We start from the raw sequence: 27600 nt of genomic DNA, 5'->3' as shown, positions 1-27600 counted from the left end.
CTCCTTAAATTAAAAAAAAAAAAAAAAAAGACAAAGGGGAGCGGGGGCCAGATACTTCTTGAAGTATATCCATAGAAACCAATATATCAGTACTCAACATTCTCACAGATGACATGAGATTCCACAGGCTATGCCCCACTAGAGGCTGCTACAGTGGGATCTTTTATCTTACGCTCACAAAGCGTGAAAACTCAAGTGAGACTGAGATGTTATTATGGTAACAACTTTGAATCCACTCTATTCTTAAAAATCTGGCAAACTGGGCAGGGGTACAGCTCAGTGGTGGGACTGCTCACCTAGCATGTGCAATGTCCTGGATTTGATACCCAACATTACAAACATAAAAAATGAAAAAACTTGACAAAGTTTTGCACTTAAATTGGCATTAAGAACAAATTACTGTTAATATATTCCCCAATTTAGGAGTTCACCATGTGTGTCAACTGCAGCAGTTATGGCTTATCTAGAAGATACAATGGTGGGCTTGGGCCCTAACATGCAAGTTACGGAAAGATAATGGCCATATGCCCATGTTCCTCTTGCTTGGGTTCTAGTATAAGTTGGATGTCTATATAGCCATGTCCTTTGCCAACATATTTATCATATAAATAGGTATATCAAGTAATATTTTAAATGATTACTCAAAGAAGATATTCCAGTGACAGCAAATCATTTGGGTATTTCTGTGTTTTATCATTTATAAAATAGGGATAATATTGCAGGTGTGAAGATTAGAAAAAAAATGTTTATAACATATACAGTTTGTGATGCTCAATACAAAACAAGAATGAAAAGCCAGGTATGGCAACATATGTCTGTGATTCCACCACTTGAGAGGCTGTAGCAGGAGGAATGCTGAGCTATTTACAGCCAGACCCTGTTTCAAAAAAGCAAAAAGGAAGGAAGAAAAGGAAAAAAATGGAAGGATATATGCTTTGGCTCAATAAACAGCAGTTTCATTTACACAAATTTTATACAACACTTCAGTAACCAAAATGTTTTCAATCAGAATTATAAGTCTTAGTCTAATAGCTAGCTAGAGGATATAGAAGAGATCACCATTGTCATCACAATGAAGGCCTAGAAAGTTTAAGTGAATTGTGTAAGAAACTGCTCTGGGATTTGATATAGACTCTTTATTTTTCACCTCTAACTCATACTAAAGGACAATTTCCACTACAGGGAATCGATTCCAGCTAAGCACATCTTTTCTGCCATATAAATCTAGAATTGAAGGAACAGCTTTTTTTCATTGTGATGGAGGGAGGGGAAGGGAAAAGACCCATTCCTGACCAAGGTTTCTCTGAAAGAAGCCCAGAAATACAAGTGGTTTACCTAGGCTGGGACATTCCCATCTCAGGACTCTGTTCATACTGCTTCACATTCTCCCCTATTTGCTCAGACTTTACTCATTTGTCAAGCCAGGCTAACGTCTACCTATCCTAGAAGATTTAATTTTCTTTTTCCTAACCACAGCCTGTTTTGCATGTAAAAGTTGTGGAACTCTGTTCATGTTCAAGTGAGTAGTTTTGTATGGTCATTTAAGTCTTCTAATGTCAGGCATTATGGTACATGCCTGTAATCCCAGCACTCTGGAGGCTGAGGCAAGAGGATCCTCATAATTTCAAGACCAGCCTGGGCTACATAGCAAGATTCTGTCACACACACAAAAAAAAATAAAAACAAAAACAACAAAACAAAACAAGAAAGTCTTCCTGTATAAAAGTCTTTCTGTGTATAAGTCCTCAGAACAATTAAAGGATCCTGGAGGAAAGTCTAGGACAGTGCTTGATATATAGTCAATGTTCCAAAAATGCATGTTCCTAGACAACTGCCCCTCCTGTGCCAATGTGTCTTTGCAGTGTGCTCTACTTACCTTGAGGAGTTTCTCTTGTCTCTCAAGGGCTTTTGCTTCTCTCTGCTCTATCCATCGAGAAAGAGTGCGCAGGGCAGCAGCCCGCGTTGGAATCTGAGGATCGTAAGCTGATAAAAGAACTTCTTGGAGCTGTTCTGTGGTTATGCTTCCAGATTTCTGGTTTGTAGTAGTGCTGGGCTCACTGACCCCCTTAGGAATGAATGCAACATCAGACTCTAGGCCTGTTTGAGGGGATTTCTCATTACTTGGCTGTTGTTCAAGACGACTCTGAGGTGCTTGTGTATCATTACTGGCTTGCTGCTTCTCTTCCATTCTCTCTTCTGGGCCTTTTTTATTTAGTGTACTTTGGGCAGCCACACTGACAGCCTGCGTGGCAAAGGCTCCATGGGTAGAGATGGTGATACGGAGATCAACAGCGAGTTCTTGGATGACAGGGTCAGGATATGTGTTGGAGACCTTCTCCAACAAAGGCAGCAACTGCTTCATGACTGCAAAATCACTTGACTTCAACTACAAATGGAAAAGAACAATATCAAACTGAAATGAATGTGGCAAATGTTAATATATCCTGAGCCCAAGATATAAGAGTCACATTTTATTCAAGGTTTAATCAACCTATGGCCTCGATCAAACACTCAATAACTACCTGTTGACTAATTATGGCTAACATTTAACAAACACTGCCATGTACAGATACTTTTCTGAATTAAAGCATATACATGTTCATATCCCAAGGAGACAGTTACTGTTGGTTTCCACATTTTAAACAGAGGGATCTTAAGGCACAGAATAGTTAAGTCTCATGTTCAAAATCACAAACTGGAAGATGTTAAGATATCAACTCAAAAATAAGCCCTAACTAGGCCTGGTGGTATATATCTGTGATTCCCAGCTACTCTGAAGGCTGAGTCAGTTGGATTGAAAGTTTCAGGTAAGACTGGACAATTTAGCAAGATTGTGTTACAAAATAAACTAAAAAAGAGCTGAGAATATAGTTCAATCGTAAAGCACTTGCCTGGTCCTGGATTCAATCTCCAACACCATTAAAAAAAAAAAAAAAAAAAAAAAAAGATAAGAAAAGCCAGGTTCTAGAAGCTATATTCTCACACATTGTCCTACATGGTGTCACTGAAATGAACAAAACTGAGCGGTCTAAAGTGACAAACTGACATGCAAAGGCACTCTAGATTTGGAAGGATTGGTCATAATTAGGCAATTTCTCCAGGAACAGGAGTGAAAATTATATAGAACTTTCTTTTCTCCACTCTCTGCTTTTTATTTAATAATGCCATATGCCTAATGAAAGATGCATATGCAACCAATAAAAAGTAAGATATGGTAACAATCCTTTTCCATTTGAAAATACCGTAAGAATTATGAGGCTTCTTACCCTGAAAATCTGAAAACCTTAGGAATCATAAATTCATTTTGAATCAAGGCAGATTTACTAATTGTTTACTCCCCCCATTATCTAAGCACTCATCTTCATAAAATCTATATAATTTTTTCATTTTGTACTGTAAACCCATAGAATTATTACTGTTTACTTTCTGCACTATTGTTCTCTTAATAAAAATTTGAAGTATATGACAGGTTTGTACCTATGAATGCTATACATTCTTTATACATTCTCCTCAGATTTCCTTGTTTATAGAATTAGACACTAAAACAAAATCTACATAAGGTAGAATTTTTATCTCCACAATATGTTAGTTTATCTCTGTAACCATTCTATTTCAGTATCTTAAAAGGAGAAAAGAACATGCATTTCTAGAGTAAAGATACATGTTATCTAAGAATATTTTTTTCTAGAACCTATGTGCAACAAGGTTCATTAGAAAATTTTTGCTAGTGTCATCATTATGCTAAAGATCATTCAGTGCCTCTTTGTACCAAGGTCTTTTTCTTTCTCGTACGCATTTGAAGTGGGTTACCTATTATCTACAGTCTGTAGGACTACTTTCTCATTACTATTACATACAACGATTTTGTCTAATAAGAAAAAGACCAAGTTAAAAAGATTAGTGGATCAGTACAAAGAGCTCAGAAAGACACACAGAGTGAACTGATCTTTAACAAAGGAGCACAGATAATACAATAAAAGGGTCTTTTCAACAAAAGACTGAACAACTGAATAACTATGTATAAAACACATATCTAGACACAGACTTTACACCTTTTGTAAACATTAATTCAAAATGGATCAAAAACCTAAATGCAAAATGCAAAAACATAAAATTCCTAAAAGATAGCATAGTAATACATCTACATGACCTTGGGTATGGTGACAATTTTATTTTTTCAGCACTGGGGATTGAACCCAGGGCCTTCACACAATCCTAATTCACAACATCACCCATTTTTCAGAAAGGTCTCACTAAGTTGCCATAATTCCAAGCTGGGCTTGAATTTAGTCTTCCTCTCAGTCTCACAGAATACAAGGATTACAGGCATGTACTGCCACACTCGCCAATTTTTAAATATAACAAAAAAGATATAATCTGTGAAACAAACAGTTGATAAACTGAACTTTATTAAAATTAAAAGCGTTTGTTCTACAAAAGATACTATCAAAAAAGAGATGCCATAGCCTGCGAGAAAATACTTGCAAAAGACCTATCTGTAAAAGAATAGTTAATCAAACTACAGTGAACATGTAGAGCAGACAAATTGGTAGTATTTTCATTTTTAATTATTTTTTTCTATAAAACTCAACATGTTGTTATTATCTAGTAATATAATAATCTTGCTCCATGGTGTTAACCCAAATAAACTGAAAACATCCACACAAAAACCTGTACATGGGTGTTTATAATAGCTATAGTTATAACTGCCAAGATTTGTTTCATGAGATGAAAGGATAAATAAACAGCCAAACAATAGAATACTATTCACTAGTTTAAAAAGTCTATCAAGGTATGAAAACACATACAAGAAGCTTAAGTGCATATAATTCAGTGTGAAAAAACTATGTATAATTTCAACTACCTGACATTTTAGAAAAGGCAAAAAAACTATGCAAGAAATAAGATCTGTGTTTTCCAGGTGCTACAGGGAAGCAAGGGCAAAGAAATGAGGATTTTTAATACAGTGAAATTATTCTGAATGATGATACCTAAAATGGTAGACACATGGCATTATATAATTGTCAAAAATCCAGAACTGGGTTAGGGTGTAGCACCAGGGTAGAGTGCTTTCCAGTATGTGTAGTGATCTAGGCTTGATGCCTAGCACTGGAAAAAGCAAAAGTAATAACAACAACAATAAAATCTTTTTCCCTGTTTTCAAACTTATTAGTCACTGTGGGATTCATTTTATTCAACTGGTCAGTACTTCTAATCACCAGGCAGGTAGGTAGATTCTGAATCAAATGATTTATAAGGCAATTAAAGTTACATACTCTTTCAACTTTTTAAGCCCACAAATGCCTTACTCTGAAAATAATCAGGGAAATCTAAGGTGCCAACTGATTTGTTCATAAATGCTTGAAAAATTTTGGGGGATATAAAGTAATATTCAATTGGTTGATAAAGGAAAAGACTGAAATATTAAGTAGTTATTTCTCCAGGATCACCAAGGGCCAGTATTAAACTGAAGACTAACCAGTTTCTACTTCTGTTAATCACTTTTCAGCACGGATCTCATATTGAGATCTCAGACTCTATGTAAAAGCCCTAAGCATGGAAGGAGCAGCCTGGAAGTGAGATTCATTTACCTGGCTGAAGTTTCCTCTCAGATAGATCCCTGTCTTCTGACAGTAAAGCTGCCATCCCAGGCAGCCTGGTTCTTGGTTGCTTTAAGGATGCCTTCTCTCCTTATTAAGCAGGGTGCTTAATGATACAGAAAATTTTCAGTCCCTTCCTGACAGATCAGCAGCAGCTCTTCAAAAACTAACCATGGAGACAGACCACTACTCGGTGGGGTCAGAATTCCTTCCGGTCAATGGGCTTCTTGCCAGACTTCTGCCACACTTCTTTGGCTTTAGAAAAGTGTCTACAGCCAAAGAATCCTCTCTATGCTGACAACAGAGAGGGATGAGCAGTCTGCAGGACATATTGCCACTTCCTGTTGAAAGCACTGCCCTGAGAACAGCCTAAGAGCCCCAGAGTGAGACGATAAGGCCATTCATTTCTGATTGAGCCAGGACATGACCGTATCAGTGAACTGCTCCCATCCTCTCTCATGTTAACCGGCCTGATGTGCCCAGACAGCAAGAACAGTGTTTTGCTTTTTAAAAATTTTTTAAAAAATTTTAAAAAGCAAAACAGAAAAAAAGGATAGAAACAATACACAATGGCAAAAAATAGGAGGACATTAACACTAATATAGTGCATATTATCTTAGAAGTGGTTGTTCAAACTGTAAGATTTAGGCATGAAAAATTGATCAAACAATCAAACAATGAAAGCACAAACTGTTCTTTTTGATGAACTAACAGAGATTAGTAGTATAGTTATCTATCTTGTAAGAACAGTACTGAGCCCAATACTCAGGAGACTGAGGCAAGAGGATCACTGTGAGTTTGAGGCCAGCCCTGGTTACTGAACCACATAGTGAGACCCTGTCTCAAACAAAACAAAATAAAATATTCAGGAAAACACCTCGTTTGGCTCACACAGATAAATCTCTATGGCCAGGATGACAAAACCATCTACATCTGTTGACAGCTCTTTATAGATGTTTTCCAAACTGGGTGGGGGTGGAGCAGATGTCTGGATGCTAAAGCACAGGAGCCTGACTGGGTCTATGATAAGGATTCTGTCCCAGGGTAACAGCTTTCATATCTCTTATGTCACACATTTGGGTCCATATGAAGACTTGGTGTGGGAACGGGTTAACAGTGTAATGTTTTCTTTCTTCTGTATCAAATCCCACTAGCTTGATAAAATACAGTTTCCTAAATTCTCCACTGAGGTGTTTCTTCGAGCTGTCCTCAGAGCCCACAGGCACACTGCAGGGGTGTCTGGTCTGAGCAGCACCGAGGCCTTGTTCCTTTGGATGTGGATCCATTACCCAGAGCTCAGCAGCAAGGAGGGAAGTATGCTGGGCTCATCCTGTCTAGCCCAGGCTTTCCTGGCAGGGCTGGCTGCCACGTAGCTATTTTCCTCAGCTACAGCTGCCATGCCAGTCCTCAGGTCTGCTGGCTCAAGGCCACAGGCTGCCATTTCCTGGTGGGGCTCACGGTAGTGGGCCTTCTGAGTTGTCATCTCAGAGCCGAGGGAGTGAACATGCACTGCCCGGGGACCTATGAGACCGGTGCAAGCCAAGCAGTCAGCTACTGGGTTCTGTTTTCTAGATGTCTATCTTCTGTCTGAGGAACAGAGGAACAGCTCGCAAAAATATTTTCCCATTCATTATGTTGTCTCTTTTCTCTGTTGGTTGTTTCCTTTGAAGTTCAGAAGCTTCTGAATTTGGTATGATCTTGTTATGGCTTGTATTTAAATGTCCCCCCAAAGCTTCCTGTGCTCGTAGGTGGGGGTGTCTGGATCATGGCTGTGTGATGCTGGATTAGTGTATGACACAGGGATGAAGCGCATATGACAACTCAATTGGTTTAGCATAGATCTGGGTGTGAATAATGGAAGCTGCACCTGGGTACCGGTGGTACCGCCCAAACAGTTTGTGGTTTAAATTGGGATAAGAGAGAAAGGGAGACTTGCTTTACTGCTTACTGCCTTCGGCCTGCTCTGCTATGACTCTTTTCCGCTGTGATGCCGCCCTGCCTCGGAACTAGCCTAACTATGGACTGAAATCGCTACAAACTGTGAGCCAAAAATAAATCTTCCCTCCTTTAACTTGTAGGTGTTGGGTATTTTGTCCCAGCAACCAGAAAAGAAAGTAAAACAGGTTTCATTTGTTGATCCTCAGTATTATTTCTTATGCCATCGGAGTTCTGTTCAGAAAGTCCTTGCCTATGCTCATATATGCAAGAGTTTAACCTATTTTATCTTCTAGTAGATTAAGTGTTTTTGTTCTAACATCTGGATCTTTAATTCATGTTAGTTTTAGGTTAGTACATGGTGAAATATATGGACCTAGACTTAATCTTTTGCAGGTGGATATCCAGTTTTTCCAGCATCATTTATTAAAAAGGTCATCTTTCTACTAATGTATGTTTTTGGTCCCTTTGCCAAAGATCAAATAGTTGACTGTGTCCATAGTTGTTTGTCTCTCCTCTGTTCTGTTCCACTGATCCACATATCTGTTGTGCCAGGACCATGTTGGGTTTGTTTGTTTGTTCGTTGTTTTTTAGTGACTACAGCTTTGTAATATAACTTCAAGTCTGGGATTGTGATGCCTCCTGTTTTGTTATAATTATCCAGATCTGCTTTTTTTTTTTTTGGGGGGGGGGTCGAACTCACAATCTTGCACTTGCCAGGCAGGCACTTACACAGCTGAGCTAAATCCCGGCCCCAGAACTGCTTTTGTTGTTCTGGTTCTCTTCTGGTTCCACATGAATTTCTGAATTGTTTTTTCTAAATCTGTGAAGAATGATGTTGGTATTCTGATTGGGATTGAGTTAAATCCATATATTTGGAAGTATAGCTATTTTGACTATATTAGTTTTGGCTATCCAGGAACATGGAATGTCTTTCGATTTTCTGATGTCCTTTTCCATCTTCTTTTTCAGAATGATATAATTTTAAGGGTCTTTTATTTTCTTGGTTAACTGCTAAGTATTTAATTTTTCTTGACACTGTTGTGAATGGTATTGTTTTTCTACTTTCTTTCTCAATGAGTTCATTATTTATCTGAGACAGGACTCACTATGTAGTACAGGCTGGCTTTGAACTCCCTATGTAGTCTAGGCTGGCCATGAGCTCATGGCAATCCTACTGCCTCAGTCTCCCAAGTCCTAGGAATATAGGCATGTGCCACTATGCCTAGTGAGTTCATTATTAGTGGACAGAAACAGTATTTTAAAATTTTTTATTAGTATATGTTTGCAGTTCATGATACTAATATTTATGTGCTTATTCTATATCCTGGTACATTGCTAAATTTGGTTATGAGTTCTAGGAGTCTTTTCACGAAATTTTTTGAGTCTTATGGGTATAGGATTGTGTCATCTGCAAATAATGATAGTTTGACATCATCCTTTCCTTTATGTATCCCTTTTATTTCTTTCTCTTACCTGATTAACCTTGCAATGTTTCAAGGACTATGTTGAATAGGAGTGGTTATAGTGGACATCCTTATCTGTTCCTTAATTTAGGAGAAAAGCTTTCAAATTTTCTCCATTTAATATGATGCTGCCAATAGGCTGGTCATAAATTGTTTTTATTAGATTGAGATAATATCCTTCTATATCTATTTTCTTCAGGGTTTGTATCATGAGTGAATGTTGGATTTTGTCAAAAGCTTTTTTTTTTTTTTTTTGCTGTATGACTTTTGTTCTTGTTTGTCTATGTAATGAGTTATATCTGTTGACTTGCATTTGTTGAACCATCCTTGCACACCTAGCGTTAAGTCTACTTGGTCATGGTGTATGATCTTTTCCTTTTTATCGGTACCGGGGATCAAACTCACGACTGCCTGCTTGCAAGGCAGGTGCTTATGCTGCTAAGCTAAATCCCCAGCCCCCGGTGTATGATCTTTTGTGATGATTTGCAACACTCTGTTTGACAGTATATTGTAGAGGATTTTTGCATCTATGTTTATTAGAGAGATTTGCCTGTAGTTTTTGTTGCTGGATGGATCTTTCTCTAGTTTTAGTTTCCAAAAATGATTTTGGGAGTACTCCTCCACTCTGAATTTCATGAAACATTTCATTTCATCTATTTTTTTTTCCAGGGATGCATCACTAGGTTATTTATTTGGGCTCATTTTTGTGATGGGAGCATTCACAGATATAAACTTCCCTTACAGAAATACATTCACTGTGTCCTGTAAATTCTGCAGTTCTGCTATGTTTCTTTCTTTTTTTTTTTTTTTTTTTTTTTTTCCTTTTTTGGTACTGGGAATTGAATTCACAACCTCACACTTGACTGGCAGGTGCTGTGCGGCTGAGCTATAATCCTGGTTAAGTTGTGCTATGTTACTGGCATTATCATTTAATTCTAGACCTGTTTTATTTAATTTTTTCTGTCTCACTAATTATTCAAGCCTGTGTTGTTTAATTTCCATATGTTTGCATTGTTTATGTAGTTTCTTTTGCTATTGATTTCTAGTTTCATTGCACTATGATCTGATAAAATGCACAGGATTACATTTTCTTAAGTATGCCTTATTAACTAATAGGGAGTCCACTTTGGAGAAAGTAGCACAAACTGCCAAAAAGAATGTGCATTCAATTGTTGGGTGGAACACTCTGTATATATCTTATTTATTAAGTCCATTTGTTCAAAGGTTCAATTCAATTCTGATATTTCTTTATTGGTTTTTATTGTTTATTGGTTGTTTTGTGACATTGGGGCACTGAGGGCCTTCAATATAACTCTACTGATGTTTCTTTGATCTTTTATGTCCATTAGTGTTAATGAATTTGGGTGCATGGTTTGGTGCATACATATTTTTAATTGTTACCTCTTTCTGTTGATTAGTTTCATTAACCAATATATAACCGTCTTTGCCTCTTTTGATCATTATTTGCTCCACTTTGAAAATAGGATAGCTATTCTTGCTTGTTTTTGAGTTCCCATTGCACAGAATATTGTTTTCCATTCTTTCACATTACATTATGAATTTCTTTTTGTATTAAATGTTTCTTGTATACAGCGTAATGTTGCATTTTCTTTCTTGATTCACTTTGCTAATCTGTGTCTCCTGATTGCCAAACTGAGTCCATTCACATTAGCAGTTATAACTGATAGGTACTGAGTTATTCCTGTGATTATATTATTTATCTGTTCCTATTTTGCTTTCTTTCCCTTCTACTTCATTCTTCTGGACCTGCTGGCACTGTTAGATTCTTTGTCTGTTTCTAGGATATCCTTGAGAATTTTTTTCAGGTTTGGTTTGGTGGTGGTGAATTTTTTAGCTGCTCTTTATCATGGAAATATCTTAATTCTTCATCAATTGTGCAGATATATCAAGGTTGGAAGTTGTGTACCTTTAAGGCCTGAAATACTTCATTCTTACCTCTCCTTGCCTTCAAGGTTTGTGTTGAGAAGTCTGTTGTAATTCTGATGGATTTTCCTTTATAAGTGATTCTTTTTCTTTGGCAGCATTTAAGATTCTATTTTTATGTTAGATTTCTAAAATTTTAATTATGTGGGATGGAGCTTTTTTCTGATCATAGCTATTTACAGTTCTATAATGTCTTTCTTATCTCTGTGCTAAATTATTTTCCCATGTCTGGAAAGTTCTGCTATTACTTCTATAAACAGGTTTTTTATGCTCTTTGTGCTATCTTCTGATTTTAAAAAATCTATTTCAATTACTCTTAATATTAGCCTTGAGCTTAGGTCATCTAGCAGTTTCTGGATTCATTTCTCATGTTTACTTGTTGTTTTTAAGATATCTCTAGTAAACTGATCACTAACTACAACCCTGGCTTCAAAATCTGATATGGTGCTTTCACACTGGTCACTTCTGCTGCCCATACTTTCACTTGTATTTTTAATTTTCTGGACTTCTGTTTGGAACTTTTTATGGATTCCCATTCTTTTCTACATTGGACATTCATGTTCTGCAACTCTCTTTTTATCCTCACACGATTTTTATCAGTGATTTCCTCTACTCACTAATCATTTCTTTCATTATGGTCATTATCAGGTTAGGGATGTCTTCTTTAAGTTCACAAAGTACTTTATTGAACTATTTTGTTAGTACCTCGATACCATTTTAGACATTTTGGTCATATAGCTCACATTTTCTTCCCCCTCCATTCTCTCTGGATCAGCTTTGAGGGATTTGGAAGATTTTGGAGGCATTTTGCTGCTTTGTCTTGTGTTTCTATTGTTTGCTTCGGTTTTGGGGGGGAGGGGATGGGGTTTGTAGCTTCTTTGGCTCAGTGCCCAGTTCTTTGGGAATGGGCCACAGTATTGTTTATGGCCCCAAGAAATCCAGATATTAGCATGCACAGAAAGCCAACTGACAGCAACAACATGTCATCATGACTATAATAGCAAAGTCAGTGACAACAGTAGCATCAATACAATTTTTTAAAAATAAAATTAAAAATAAATCAATAACTAAATTAAAACCAAACCAAAACAAAACAAAATACCATCAAATATAAGCTAGATATTGACAAACTAAGAACCACTCATAAGCTACCATTAACCAACGCAAAGAAGTCTATGATTTTAGTATAGACACTCAGGCAACTCAGATACTAACCTACAGTGATCAGATTACTAGTTTCTGCTGGATGTAGACAGCAGTATAAACGCTCAAGTACATCGCTGGACTAAATGCCGTTTCTTTCAGATCCACCACTTCTAAAGGTTGTAGCCACAAAACCTGGCCTCCCACCACTGAATACCAGTCCCATGATCTTCCTAGTTTGAGCTTTAGCTTCTCTGGGAATCTCAGGAGATCTATATCCAGCTTTCATCCTCTCTAAGCCTATCTCCCAAGCCTGTCTCTCACCCAGTCTCTGCAGAAGGTAACACTTCAGTCCTCCTCCAGAGAGTTGGTCTCATCCTCAATCGGGTCAGTCTTTTGGCTGTAACCCCTGCCAGCCTGTTCTGAGAAGAACCAAAGCACAGACCAGGCTAGAATTTGGTAGTTTGGGTGCTCCCTTCCTTTTTTGTTCACGCTGTCGGATGAGATGCATGGTGTTGGCATGATAGGATGGGATGGGCAGGGCAGTGTCTTTTTGTCCTCTGTTGCATAGACTGTGGGGCAAGTTGCCCAATATCAGTGGCAGTGTGGGCAGGTGGGACCTAATTTCTAAGTGTTTTTTTTTTTTTTTTTGCCAGCCAGGGAATTTCTGAGGAAACTCTGGGTTACCTAGAGGACAACCAAGCAAAACCTGTGAAAACATTAAGGAATGTGGCTCTCCTTTTCCCCTAAAGACACATGACTAACATTTACAACACACCCAAGGGTGTACCAGATCTGAAGGTTGCTTACTACTGGAGAGTATAGTGTTTTTAAACTTTTTGATACTTCTTCCCTTTGATATACAAAAGAAAATCAATGCCTTCTTACTTAAAAATTTATCTTTCCTTCCTTTCTTTTATTCTGCCTTCCATTTATCCTTCCATCCAAAACTGTTTATTAAAACTGGCAGAAATGCTGGGCATGGTAATCCCAGCCATGGGAGAATGAGGCAGGAGGATTGTGAATCTGAGCCCAGTTTGGACACTTTAGCAAGACCCTGTATTGAAATAGAAAAATTTTTTAAAGGGCTGGGGATATAGCTCAGTATGAAGGCACTAGGTTTGATTCACTATACTGAAAAAAAAATTGGGGAGTCTGGGGGGCAGAAATAGACAACTGTGAAATAGACTGTTTGAGGTAGTAGTTAAAAATGATTGAGTGAAGTTCTACTTATAGCTTGAAATCATGGCCCAAGTTATTCTTTAGTGTCCAGCTCTAGCCCACTGAAGAAGAGAGAACTGGATCCCAGCACAGAAATGATTTAATAATTCACCTTGTTGCATGCAAGATGTTAGTGATTTTGTCTTCTTCCTTATCCCTACTCTGCAGACATCTCTAGCTTGCTTACCATTATTTTCACCCTGGTCTTTATTTGTTATGATTTTAATATGTAAATCAACTGCATCTAAGGGGTATTGTACCCAGGGCCTCGTGCATGCTAGGGAAGCACTCTACTGCTAAACTATATCTGGAGCCTTGTTCTCTTTCAGCAGGGTCTCACAAAATTCCCTAGACTGCATTTGAGCTTGTGATCTTCCTCCCCTAGCCTCCAGAGTAGGAATTAAAGACCTGCACCACTAGAATCAGCTTCAGGGCAACATTTTTACTAAAGAGTTTAAGCGATGGCTTCTGGTTAAAAGAAAACTCGGTGTGGTGACACATGCCTATAATCCTAGCTACTTGGAGCTAAAGCAGGAAGATCACAAATTCAAGGCTCAACTAGCCGATTTGGTGAGACCCTGTCTTAAAATAAAGCTGATTTTTTGGGGAGGTGAGTAGGGTATAGACAGGATGTAGCTCGTAGCTCAGTGCCTCCTGGGTTTAAGAAAGAAACCATCTGAAACCTAAGCAGCATTCAGTAAGATCAACCTAAAGACTCTGGTCCTTTAGAGATGCACCTTCAGTCTCCCAGTTATGAACAGCTTCCCATTAGATTAGGAACCCAGCCTTTATCTTATAGACTACTGCCTCCATAGAAAAATAGGGTTTTAGATTTTTCTACAGAACATCTAGAATGTTCTCCTTAGCTTCTTATAGCAGTGCTTTAGAGGACTCAGACTCTGCAACATCATACAGAAAATGCTTCCTGAGGGGACAGGGAAAAGTTACCAACATAATACTTTTTACTGATGTGCAATCCTGAAACTTAGAAATTGAGTTTGGGATTAGAGTTGTCTTGTTAGCAGTCTTTTTATCCTTTTTTCATTCTGGATATGGACTTGTTAGCAGTCTTAAACATGCACTTTCTCCAAATTAACTTCTCTTTCCAGACTCGATATTTTAATAATCATCTTAATCAATTAAGTTGGAAAGCAAAGAAAAAAAGGTTTAGACGCTATTAGGTTTTGTTTCATTAGCCAAAAAATGACCCCATCAGGTGTAGAGCATGATGTGCTAGACTCTGAAGCAAAGCCAGTCTGATTATAGCAAATAAAACCATAATTCTAAATCATGACTTTCCTATTAAGGAAAAAGCCGAAACTCAGCATTACAGCAGACGCCACTCACAAATACATGATTCAAATGGAAAAAAAATTAATATATCTAGGGCCTAGAGGGTGACGTGTGTATGTTCACTTAACAAACTGCAAAGTCAGAGGAATCCAGGATATAGTCAGTGAGTCAGGATAGCTCATAAGAGGGTAGGGACTGGCAAGGACTGTACATTTATATCAGTCAAGTGAGTCTCTTTTAGAATATAACCAATGTACACAGCACACTCCCAACAGCAGGCTTCTAGAAAGGGAGTTCAAAGAAGGTCTGGGCTACCTAATGAGTTCAAGGCCAATCTGGACTATACAGTCGAGACCCTGTCTCAAAACCTAAAACAGATAAAATAAAATGTTCATTCTCAGCTTATGAAAATAAAAACTATTCAAATTAATATCCAATCAGAAAAACAAAAATTAATGAGGCCTGCTAATTCCAGTAACAACACAAGAAAAACTATTCTGTGACACCTACTTGGTAATTCTCATATGTCTATGGAAACTGAATCAAAACTATTTTTTTCAAAGAATATGGGAAATACAAAATTAGGGTGCTAAGTAAGTCTACCAAGAAATGGGCTTCACATTAACAACTGACCCAGATAAAGTTCCTTTTCATTACAAGGACAGGCTAGAAGGAGACAAATTCTGATGTATCAAGAATCAAATCGAATCTGAATACTCAAACTACTTCCACAGAATTCCCTACTTAAAGGTATAAAAAGGCTACTTTCAATTGGATTTCATAATACCTGCGTCAAGACTACTCTGCTTTTTTTGCAGTATGCTAACCTAACATAGCATATAATTACTGAGTCACACCCACAGGAATGATCCAGCCCCTACCTATTCTTTGCCCCTGCTGGCACCACTCTCCCCTTTGATTGCTACAGTTCAGCTATACCAGCCTTCTATGGGTATCTAAGTAGACCAAGCTCTTTCTTGTTTCTGAGCCTTTATAACTGATGTTTCTTTCATTGGCAGTTTTCTCATCTCCATACACACATTCAAACTCCTATTTATCCTTCAAGACTTAAACTCATCCTTCTACCCCAGAAGAGAGCTTCTCAGCCTAGGTTAGATATTATGTTTCCTTGGTACTCTCCACTTCTCTTTGGAGGCACCTCGTTCAATTCTAACTATATGTTTTTGAACTGTGATTCTGCGTTTGACCCTCCTGTTAGACTGTACATGTCATGATGGTAATACCATGTATGCTTTGTTCATTTCTATACTTACAGTCCCTTGTGGCAGTATGTAACAAATAGTGTTTGAATGAAAAAACTTAATAATTGTAAGTTAAATATATAAAAGATATATGCACTGAAAAGTGGCTGAAAGCAATATTTTAACATGTTCATATGATATTGGCTGAACAATGGATCCTGTGCTAACATGAAGCTACTGAAAATAGATGCAGTCCTAAGCAACCAGGTGACTAGGGATTTCCTGCTGACTGTATTAGCAAGAACAAGGGCTGCGTTTTAGAGATTAAGGGCTATAGAATCTAGTATTTGTATGTTTGCTTCAGATGCAAAACACCATCATAGGTAGGAAAGGGCCCTACCTTTCTGACAGTGAAGTTTACTCAGGTAACAGAGTGAAAGTGGTGCATTTTCTTTGGCTTCTACTTTGGAAATAATTCTCATTAACCATGTAACTTGTTCATTCTTGTTTTCTTAGGCACACTATCTACTCTCATTTTTCACAAGGCTCTGGAAAGGAAACAGCAATTTCGCTCTTCTTTCTCTCCAGTCAAGTACGGCTCGTGTCCGCAACATACCTGAACAGCTCCTCCTAGCATGACGGCCACCAGCCCCATGGACATGCTCAGCGTCTGTGACTCCACGGTGCTCTCTGCCTCATGGGCCAGGCTTGCACATGCTCTCTGCAGTGTTGCTGCTACAAAGTCCACTACCTACCGAAGACATAGGAATTAGAATCAGTGAAGAGTTAATGGGTAACGGAACATTTAACATTCTCCATACCTCTTATGTCTATGTCATTTTGTTCATCAATAGAATGACAAAAAGAACCATCAAAAACAATGTGCTACTCTGTACCATATATTGTGTTATATGTTGTCAATTTTTTTTTGAACGTTTACCAGTTTACTATAAAGGATATTTCAATGGCTATGGGAGACAGCCAGATGAAAGGATGGACAGGACAAGGAGAGCTGTCTGAGCCAGGGACCTCCACATGTTCAGCAATCCAGAAGCTTCCATGTGTCTTATATGTACAATGTCAGAATATAGTATCAATAATAGTTTATAATATCAACTCTATGATATTATAATAAATGATGCATTGCTTTCTGATCATCTCAGAAGATCTCCTAAGAAGGTTTCTTCCTCATGGATTTTTCTTCTCCCAAATTTTCACAGTCTAATTCCAGTAAACAAAGAGCAGCAGAGATGTACAGTTTTATCTAGAAGCTGGTGCCTTCAAATAGTCTATACAAATAATACAGAGTCATTTTTAAAATTTTAAAGGCTTAAAATTTTCATATATAAGATTTTATATAGTATTTGGTGAACAACTGAGCTTTCAGTAGAATTAATTTGGTCAGTATCCTTTGAGCCTGGATTAAGCACCTTAAGTAGAAACACCTTTGAATGAATGACAGCAGAAATACATGCACGCATGCACGCACGCACACATGCACACATGCATATTAATGGCTCAAGGGGGAAGACATCATTTTGAAAATGGGAAGGCTAAGATAGGTCATAATAAGCCTCTAAATACCATGCAAGCTTACATGTTTAATTCTGTGGACAAATCACATGCTGTGCTAGAATCTTTATTGTAAGCTTAAAGTGGCCTGTTAACACTTGTCTTTCAGTGCAAAGAAGGAAACTGGGAAGATTATCTAAGAGTTCCACTTACTGAAAGAAACAATGTTGGCTTTGGCAATCTTCACCATTCTTTCCAGCCCTAAGACTATTTGATATTAGAAATTAAGGACACTGATCTTTTTTAGAGAAATTGCTGATCCTATCACCTTGGGTCACTTATTTTGCTTCCAAGGAGTTTTCTAAAACAGTCTGTTATTTATATTTAGCTTCTGTGTCAGCATATGTATTGCTAAATTACTAGACTAGAACTATCCAGCCTTCTACTTTTTTCTAAGTTTGTCTCCGCAATTATTTTTTGAAAAGGTTGCAAAACAAGAAGTATAATACTATTCCTAGCCTGTGCACTGAGCTACATTCCAGCCCTTTTTAAATTCTGAGACAGTCTCATTAGGTCACTAAGTTGTCCAGGTGGGGCCCCAACTTGTGATTTTCCTGCCTCAGCCACCCAGAGTATTGGGATTACTGGTATGCACCACCACACCTGACATCATGATTCTACTTTTAAGAAAGAAGCTTCCTGTTTGTACGCATGTAAAAAAGAAAATGAAACAAAACATAAAACTAGAAGCTGTTAACTAGGAAATTGTAGCCAGCTATTATGTACTGTCATTAGTAAAACATCTTTTCTCTCACAATTTTTTCTTGTAACACCAAAAACACTCTACCCTCCTATCACCTGTTCCCCTACCACCCGTTTCCTGTCACTTTGGTAGGGCTGCTAGCCACAAGAATAGGTATGCGACTGAAGCCTATTCTAGTATGCGTGTATGAGGCAGAGAAAAGGGAGATTTTTTTTTTTACTTAAGACTGTGTAATAACATATAATTTTAAAAGCCAAACATTCCTGTAAATTTATAGTAAAAAATGGCCATGCCTTACTTCCTTTTTCCCTAAATAATTCTGGCTCTACAGAGGCAACCACTTTTAATTATCTAGCTGTTTAATAATAACATTAAGTATTTACTATTTACCAAGCACCATTCTGAACACATTAAAGGTATTAACTCATTTAATCCTCTTAATGATCCTATAGGGATGTATAAACAGTGCCAAAATGCTGACAACCGAGTGGGCGTATGCCAACTTCAGTAAGCCTCCTGTTTTCCAGTTTGCTACTCCCACCCAAATTCAGAGTCCTTTGGGTTCAATATCTCTCAAGAAGAAGCCTCTAGTTTTTCACCGGGAAGGGGAGAGTTGTACAAAGTTGAAGAAAGCAAAGGTCTGCTGATGCCCATGCCGCCTTTCACATCGTATTAGGCCCTACGCTCTAGGGCTTATCTGGTGCCTCCAGACCTGCCCGAGTTCTGCAGTGAGAAGTCTCTTGCTGCTTTATCCTTTTTCTTTAAAAAAAAAAAATCCTAACAGCTTTATTGAGGTAAAGCGGTTTTTGCTTCTTGACTTCTCTCCATGCAGACACTTAGCTTTCCAATTTCTCAAGTTGCTCGACTATCTACTATTTTCCAGTTTTCAAATTCTGCTATTCTCTTTGATTTACTGTCTTTCTCTCCTGCTCTGCTGGCCCCTGTGGTTTCCAAAGGGAGTGGATAAGCATATGTGTGCACACTTTGTCTTTAACCAAAGCCCCCTCTTTATATACTGTATAGTTTGTTGTTTAAATGTTTTTACAATGAACATGTGTTACCTTTGTCAAAAAAAAGTTTTTAACATCTGAAAAAGAAAAAACACCATGTAGCGCCACTTGTACTCTGTTGATTATAGTGATCCAGTTACAGCAGGGAGCAGAGGGTGGCAGTTTTCTAAGGGTAGAGAAAAGGGAATTTTGCTCACTCCACTGCACAGACACTAGCTCCTTTCGATCCCGCCATGCTGGGCGTCTGGGCGCGCTATGTGGCTTCCATCTGGAGCTCTCTTCCCTTGCCTCTCAAAGGCCCCTTCTTCACTGCCTCAGGGCATCCCTCAAAAGTCACATCCTCAGTGACTTTTAATCACCTATTTACCACATTCCCCATTGGTTTGGTTTGGTTTTGTGCTTCAGCACTGAGGATGGAACCAGGGCCTCACACTGAGCTGCATAACCAGCCCTTCTATTTTAATTATTTTTGCAGTATTGGGTATTGAATCCAGGGTCATTGCACGGCCCTCCGTCCTTTTTTGTTTTGAGGCAGGATCCCACTGGTCACTAGGCTGTCAGGGCTGGGCTCCTCCCTTCTCAGCCTCTCTGACTGTGGAGATTACAGGTGTCTGCCACTGTGCCCAGCTACACTCCTCTTACCATTCCTTTGTCTTGTTTTATTTTTTCCCTAGGGATTATCACCACCTGACACACTGTGCCTTTGCTTTCTTATTGCTTTTCTCTCCCTACGCAATTGTTAGATCCATGAAAGCTAGATATGTGTCTGTGTTCACTGTTGTGTCCTAAGTACATAGAACGTAAGTGGAATACAGCCAGCCTTCAATACCTAACTGCAGAAAAACAGAACTCAGGAGTTGGTGCAGCGTCCTGATCAGTACACAGGCCACTTTGTGCCTCACTGCTTTCTGTACCTTCATACATAAAATGTGCCAATCCCAATATACTCTATTGCAAGTTTAATCTTTTATCAAATATTTCAACATGTATTTCTTACAGATAAGATTTGTTTTTTACGTAACTACCATGACATAATTATATTCAATAAAAATTCTTTAAATCATCTGATAGCTGGTCCTTGACTGTTACAAAAAACGTCTCACACAATTGGTTTAATTGCTCCTTTTTAAGTGCCATTTATTTGTTGAAGAAACTTAGCCACGTGTGATACAGAATTTCCCACATTCTGGATTTGGCCAACAGCTTCTTTGAGGCACTGTTTTATTTGTCCCTCTATCTGCTATGCTTGCTTAATTAAGGTTCAGGTTCAGCACTTTTGCTTTTGTTTTTTTGGTACAGTACTAGGAACTGAATCTGGGGGACTGCTCTACTACTGAGCTATATCCCCTGCCCTTTTTTAAAATTTGGAGACAGGCTCTCACTAAATTGCCCTACTGGGTTCAAATTTAGAATCCTCCTGCCTCAGCCTTTTTGCATTACTGAAGCCTGAACCCAGAGCCTTCATGCTGACCAACATCCACAAACCATCACTCCCACCCTTTTTTCTGAGACAGGGTCTTGCTGCGTCACTAAATTGCCCAGGCTGGTCTCTGACTTGGGATCCTCCCGGTTGGCTTACTAGAATACTGGGATTATAGGTGTGTCCAGATGTTTTATCATATTTTTGTCTATATATTCATCCCTCTAGCATTCTTCCTTTTGGTATATTTCATCATTAATGTAGATAATACTATACATTCCCTTAAATATTTTAGCACAGACAGATCTTATATCACCATAGGTGGAAAAGAAAATATGAGGCCGGAGATTTAGCTCAGCAGTATAAACACCTGCCTGGTAAGTGCAAGAGATTGTGTTTGATCCCTGGTACCAAAAACAAAACAAAACAAACAAACAAAAAAGAAAATATTGGGAGCTGGGGATTTAGCTCAGCGGCATAAGCACCTGTCTTGCAAGCAGGCGGTCATGAGTTCAATCCTTGGTACCGATAAAAAAGAAAAAAAAAAAAAAAAGAAAGAAAATATTATGAGCCTTCTCATGTAATGCAGTAGAAAGTATGTAAGCACTCAGGAAGTATCCTTACCCTAAAACCAAAAAACAACTTGAACTGTGCAAACCTATAATCCCAGCTTTCTGGGAGGCTAAGACATAAGGAATCAACTTTGAGCCCGGCTGGGGGAAATCAGTTGTCTCAAAATTTAATAAAACCTGGGGATGTAGCTTAGTGGGATAACGTTGAATTTGATCCCCAGCACGACAAACAAAACAAAACAAAGCAAAACAATAACAAAACCCACATGTGAAGCAAAAATAAAATGATTAAATATTCTTTCAAATTTGAAAATTTTAGGGCCAGGGATTTAGCTCAGTGGTCTTGCCTGCCTGGCAAGTATAAGGTCTTGAGTTTGACCCTTGGTATTAAAAATAAAAATTGAAAATTGAAAATTTTTATAATAATATGTTGGAGGGGGAGCCAATCAGTAGTCCATCTAACATTTTGGCAGACATTGACAACTGTTATCGAGATCCATCACTTCACTAGAATTTCAAAGTGTATTTTCTACTTCTCTTTCTGAATTTTTTGGCTGCAAGTTTTCTATTAAAAAAAAAAGTTTTGGGGCTGGGGATTTAGCTCAGCGGCATAAGCTAGTACCGATAAAAAGGGAAAAGACAAAAAAAAAAAGTTTCCCTCACTATTTGATTTCATTAAAATACAGTTCCTATGCAAAAGGTAGCCAAATGTTTAATGCCTTCAATTTATTTTTCACTTTACAAAATAAAGAGCTGAAGGTCTAACAATCTCCTAAGATGTCTTGAGTTTTTTTTTTTTTTTAACCTCATATTTTTGTACCATTGATGCTTTAGTCCATTATTAGCATTATTTTTTCTCCCCACGATCCTGGAGACGGAACCTTATAATCTCAGTCCCTGCTTCCTTTTTTAAACTTTTGAGATAGTGGCTTACTATGTTGCCTGGGCTGGACTCAAACCTGTGATGCTCCTGTCTCAGCCTTCCAAGTATGTGTAACCATCTTCAGCTGACAATATTCTGTTTAATGCTACAATTGTCCTCTTTATGTCCATTGGGTCTCACTTCAAGTTGACTCACAAATTCTACTGACTTAACACCATTAATCTCAGATAGCTTCCTTGCATTTGGGCACAAGCTCCTTTGAAGCTTATAATATATGATTTTGATCTCAGACTTTAACTCAATATTTATTCAAAAAGCTTTGAGAGTTTTGGGGTTTTTTTTTAGTAGAAAATGGTATCTAGAAGCAATAATATAGTAGCATGTAGGATGCCTATTGCACTGGGTTGTTATTGCTTCTTGGTACCTACAGCAAAAAGAAAAATCAAATATAAGCTCATGCTAATAATTCTAATTTAGATATCAGTATTGTAGGGTTTTTATTCTATTCTAGTCTTTGATTTTGTATCTATAACTTTTTCTTGATTTCTAAGATCAACAAAATTACTCAAGACCTATTCTCTTTATCCATATGTATGTGACTCAATATACAAACTGTCACTAGCAATAAGAGTACTAAATGCAATTTATTATTTCCTGTTGTTCTTTTTGTTCTAAAACATTTTATTCTGAGCTAAATGATAATTTAATGGAACCAACCATTCTTGTACCACCCTAACACCACTGTTCCTTAATTAGGAGTAAAGGAAGATAAGTGCAAAAGCTCAAGTCATATCAGTTTCTTGGCTATTTCCCCTTTGAATTACATTCTGAGACAAAAACATAAGGTCTGGATGAAGAAGTCTTCAGGGAATGAATATGCACACAGGAAAAACAAATCACCCCACCAACTAACATGGGGTCAGTGAACTAAAGAAATAAGAGGCCAGAAAGAAATCATGATCATAATTCTCATTAAACAGGCAAGATAAGTCAGAGCTGACAGGCAGCTGCAAATTTTCTCAGCAGGAGCTATAGTGAAATGCTGCTTAGCAACACCAGAAGGCAGATGACAATGACAACCATACAAAGAGCCGGAGAATCAGATTTAAGCATGACAACCATACCATCTTACACTAACCAGGCAACAACTATTTCTGGTAAAATGGTAAAAATGGAGAGTGCATTGCCTATGTTTTATTATTTTCCTTTCCCATTTTTAATAAAAGGTGATAAAAATAATGATTGAGCCAACAAAATTCAGGTACTGACTCACATAGGCAAGCATTTTATAAAAGCACCTTAAAATTTTACAAGATATTGTGGCAATTAGCTATGAGTTAGGGGACCTATAAGATTAGCATTTTTTTTTTCAAATTCTTTTTAACTTTTGATACATACGGAGCTTTAAAAAAAAATAAGGTCAGCTGGGTTTCATGGTATTAGTTTGTAATCCTAATACTGAGGAGGTTGAGGCAGGAGCATAGTAAATTTAGGGAGACTAGCTGGGACTATATAGAAAGACCCCATCTCAGACAAACAAATAAACAAAACAAAAGGATGCCCAGGTTCTCGTGCAGACAAGCTTAATCAGAATCTCTAAAAGGTCAGTATCAATATTTTGAAAAAGATCCTAGGCAATCTTATTTGCACTCAAAGTTGAAAACCATGGTGATGTAACTTATAAATATATAAAACAGTTCTCAGAGTTTATGTGCATGAGAACCACCTCAGGGATTTGTTAAACAAGTAGATTCCCAGGACCCATGAAAGTTTCAGATTCATTTGGTCTGATACGGGCTCACTAATTTGTAGTTTCACCAGAATGCCAGTAAATATGAATGCAGGCATTATATTATCAATTTACACTCTGAGCAACATTTTTGGACATTTTGGGGGGGTTGTTGTGGGGGGAACCACTACAGACAAACAGCAGCAGGTTGTATTCAGAATGTGGTGGCACTGACCTGAGTGATGTTTGTGAATATTTGCTCTGACATTTTCTCACAGAGAACAGCCAGTAGCTGCAGGACCAGCAGCCTACGTTCTTGGCCTTCCACGAGGTGAGCCTGATGCTCCAATTCCAAGAGGCTCTTGCTGGACAAAGGCTTAGGTTTTAACTCTACTTCATTTTCCACAGTCAGATGAGTCAACTCCTGGAAGCATGGGAGGAAAGAAACAGTGAAGAAAAAGCCAGTAAAACTAAGGCTTCACCAACAGCTAGAAAACTGTTTGAAATGTTATGTGAAGAAATGGTCTGCACTGGCTGTAGCACTATTTATAAAAGCCAAAAAACTGAAGAAAACCTAAGTCCCTGGCAATAAGAGAATAAAGAATGATGTGTTTAATTACATCAAAGCAGTTAAAATAAATGTACTAGATCTATTTAGATGTCAATATAAATCTGAAAAACATTGTTGAGTAAAAAATATAAGTTGCAGGATAATATACTCATTACAATACCATGCACATTGAGATTTCATAATAAAAAACATACCACACACAAAGAACTGGTTTGACAGAGTTCTTACTTTATCAGTATTTTTATGATCTCTACCATTGGCCTGCCTTGAACTGAACCCTTGGGCCATATAACTTTCCCAAAGTCCTTTTAGAGATCATTAGATGCCCTTCCTTTACAGTACTCAGAATTAAACTTCCACTAATAAATAATTCATTATTGTGGGTTTGCAACTTTCCTTGGGAAGGGAAAACCTTAAGTTCCCTCACAATTAGTGCTTTACCACGGTAATTGACAGCTCAGAGCAGTGGTGCTTAACTGTGCCTGGCAATTTTGCTCCCCAGGGAACATTTCGCAATGTCTACAGGACATTTTTGGTTGTAATAATTGGCGGTAATACTGGCATTTAGTGGGTAGGGGTCAGGAATGCTGTTAAATATCTTATAATGCACAAACTCCTTACAAGAAAAGATTTATCTAGCACAAAATGTCAAATGTGCCAAGGTACAGTTATCCTGGTTTAGAACATAGCCCTTTTGTTTTTAAACAATCATTTTTTAAAAACATACAATTAGGCACACATCTACTTGGAATGTTACTTACAGTGACTGGCTGGGCACTGGGATGAATGTGAACATGGGGGTAAGAATGCACCCGAAAAAAGTGTAGTCTAGTAGGGCATGGTGGTACATATCTGCAGCCAGTAACTGAAGGCTGAGGTGTGAGGATCACAAGTTTGAGCTCATATGGGGCAACTTAGCAACTTACTGAGATCTTGCCTTAAAATAAAATAAAATAGGCTAGAGATGTAGCTCAGTATGAAGGTTCTGGGCTTACTCCCCAGTACTGAAAAAAACGTGTCCCCACTTCAAGTTCTAGAAAAGTTAGCCAGCACATGTTAGCATGGTGGCACATGTTTGTAATCCCAGCACCTGGGAAACTCAGGCAGGAGGACTATCATGAGTTCAAGACCAGCCTGGACCATGCAGCAAGACAATTGTCTCAAAAAACTAAAAACTAAAAAAACAAAAAATACAGTTTCCCCTTTGAATCCTCATACATGCTCCCCAACTTAAACTTTACAGACACTGTATTTGGATGAAGACTTTCTTTAAGGGAAAGAGTGGAAAAGGCAAAGCAGGTGGTCACTGGCTAATGACATCCGACAGGAATTAACATTATCAGATATAAAATGTCACTGGAAATTAGGACAAAAGGAAGCACAAGCACTGATACTAAGAAACAAATTCAAAAAAGATGTCAAGTGGACTAACATGAAGGAAGCAGAACACTAAATCTCTGTTCCAGATACCTGACAAAACAACTGGCAGAAAGGATAGGGGATTACTCTATAGCTGTAAAACCCACTATTAACTTCAAAAGAGTCTTTATTGTCAACACAGAGCAAAGATTAACCCTTTCATAGGACAGTAATTCTGCTTTATTCATCTCTTAACATTTCAGGGCAGATTACCTTCAGGAGCAGTTAGAACACATCACTCTGACTAAAGATATAAATCTTGCCCTCTTACCAACCCAAATGCTAAGAAAAAAAACCAAAAACTAAATTATCCTTTTGTCTTCTGCCCATTTTCCTAAATTGATACCCACATTTTAGGGCCTAAAACTATGAATGTCTTGAAAATTCAATGGGACTTCAGGAACAAAGATGGGACTCCAGAATAAACATGACTATGCGCTGTATGTACTTCTTACTTTCAAACAGAAGATGAAGAAGTCTCCTGCCAAACCACACTCCTGACAATGAGTGAGCAAGTCCCCAAGATGCTCCACCTGGCTCTGCTCTGAGGACAACTTCTGGTATAGGGCTTCATCCTCATCTTCATCGCTGCAACACAGGGTATCTCTAGGTCACCAAGGGATATTAGTTTTTGAAATCCCATAATAATTTTCTAAATCTAATCATCTTTTTTGAAACTCCATAATAAATCTTCTAAAATAATCTTCACAGGCCTTCACATTCAAAGGAACTTCTACTTTTTCAGATGAACCACTGAAAAGATATGAGTAGTGAAAAAACGGACAACACAGAAGATGCAGTTGGTCTCAACTCATATGAATCAATTAGCTGAGATAAGAAAGTATATAAAGGCCCAGAAAAATGAGTAAAATGATTGCTGAACAATAAAATCTGTCTAAATGTCTGAAAAGAATACTATGATTATTGTACAAAATTTCCGGAAACTGCTCATGACAATTTCTGCTGGGGCAACAGCAGACTGAATGGCAAGTAATGATACAGACAAAGTCCCTGACCCAGCTACTGGGAGACTAACTTCAAGAGTAGGCCTTTGGGAGCAAATGACAAAATGACAAATCTGTCTCATCCCTCCACCTCCATCTCTTACTTGGTACAATGGCTGTCAATCTTTTGGAAACAAACTGGTTTTTTGTTGTATTTTACAATGCTGGAAATATGACTGTTTTTAGTATCGAATGAAAACTATAAACTATATTTTCAGAAGAAGAACCATATTTGCATATTTTTAAAGATCTGTGTGTGTAATTCTAGATTATAGATCCCTGGAAGCCCATGCAGAGAACTCAGGTTAAAGAACTACTGCTTCAGGCAGTGCATTCAATCATTACCTATTAAATTTTTTTTTCTAGCATGAAGAGAAAATATATTTTCTATAAGGTCTGTGGATTTTGATTTACATGCACTAAGAAATGGATTAAAGACTATTAGATAGCAGTAAGGTATAATTACTAAGCCAAATGTTATAAAATTTTCTACACTATCAGTAAAGTGGTCTCAGGTAATGAGTTCTCAAATGTTTTTCAAATGAAGAGACCAAAAAATTTTAAATTTTTTTTTTTTTTTTATCGGTACCAGGGATCGAACTCATGACTGCCTGCTTGCAAGGCAGGCGCTTATGCCGCTGAGCTAAATCCCCAGCCCCAAAATTTTAAATTTTAAAAAATTTAGTTCTTTTAGCTTATGAACACGGTTATAATCACTAACCTGCAAATGGCCAATAATTCTCAGAAAATTAGTAGCTTCAGTTTGTTCTGATAATTTGGTTTGAAATTTATCTATCTGTGTATATATATTCCTCAAGCCCTTCATATTGGGTGTGTTTTTAAATTTTTTACAAAGTTAACAATGAATACAAAATTAAATTTAGAGCTTAATGTGGAGTACACACCTATAATC

General features: G+C 37.8%; 1 protein-coding gene and 1 pseudogene across 1 annotated transcript in view; both read right to left on the bottom strand.

Annotated features, from left to right (window-relative positions):
- Tango6 (transport and golgi organization 6 homolog) overlaps window positions 1-27600 on the bottom strand; it is a 210287-nt gene that overhangs the window by 136051 nt on the left and 46636 nt on the right. The window contains exons 10-13 of the mRNA XM_063247563.1: window positions 26139-26271; window positions 23929-24117; window positions 16421-16555; window positions 1877-2386 (exon numbers count right to left, since the gene is read on the bottom strand). Coding sequence (XP_063103633.1) covers window positions 1877-2386; window positions 16421-16555; window positions 23929-24117; window positions 26139-26271 — 967 coding nt within the window. The remainder of the gene's footprint in view (window positions 1-1876; window positions 2387-16420; window positions 16556-23928; window positions 24118-26138; window positions 26272-27600) is intronic.
- Window positions 2396-16411, bottom strand: LOC134475779 (uracil-DNA glycosylase-like; annotated as a pseudogene).

This window comes from Cavia porcellus, unplaced genomic scaffold (assembly GCF_034190915.1).
Source record: "Cavia porcellus strain 051 isolate PalLab524CR breed Dunkin Hartley unplaced genomic scaffold, mCavPor4.1 scaffold_4, whole genome shotgun sequence".
NCBI lineage: Eukaryota > Metazoa > Chordata > Mammalia > Rodentia > Caviidae > Cavia > Cavia porcellus.
Note: the sequence above shows the minus strand (reverse complement) of the source record. Positions and strands in the feature narration are given on the sequence as shown.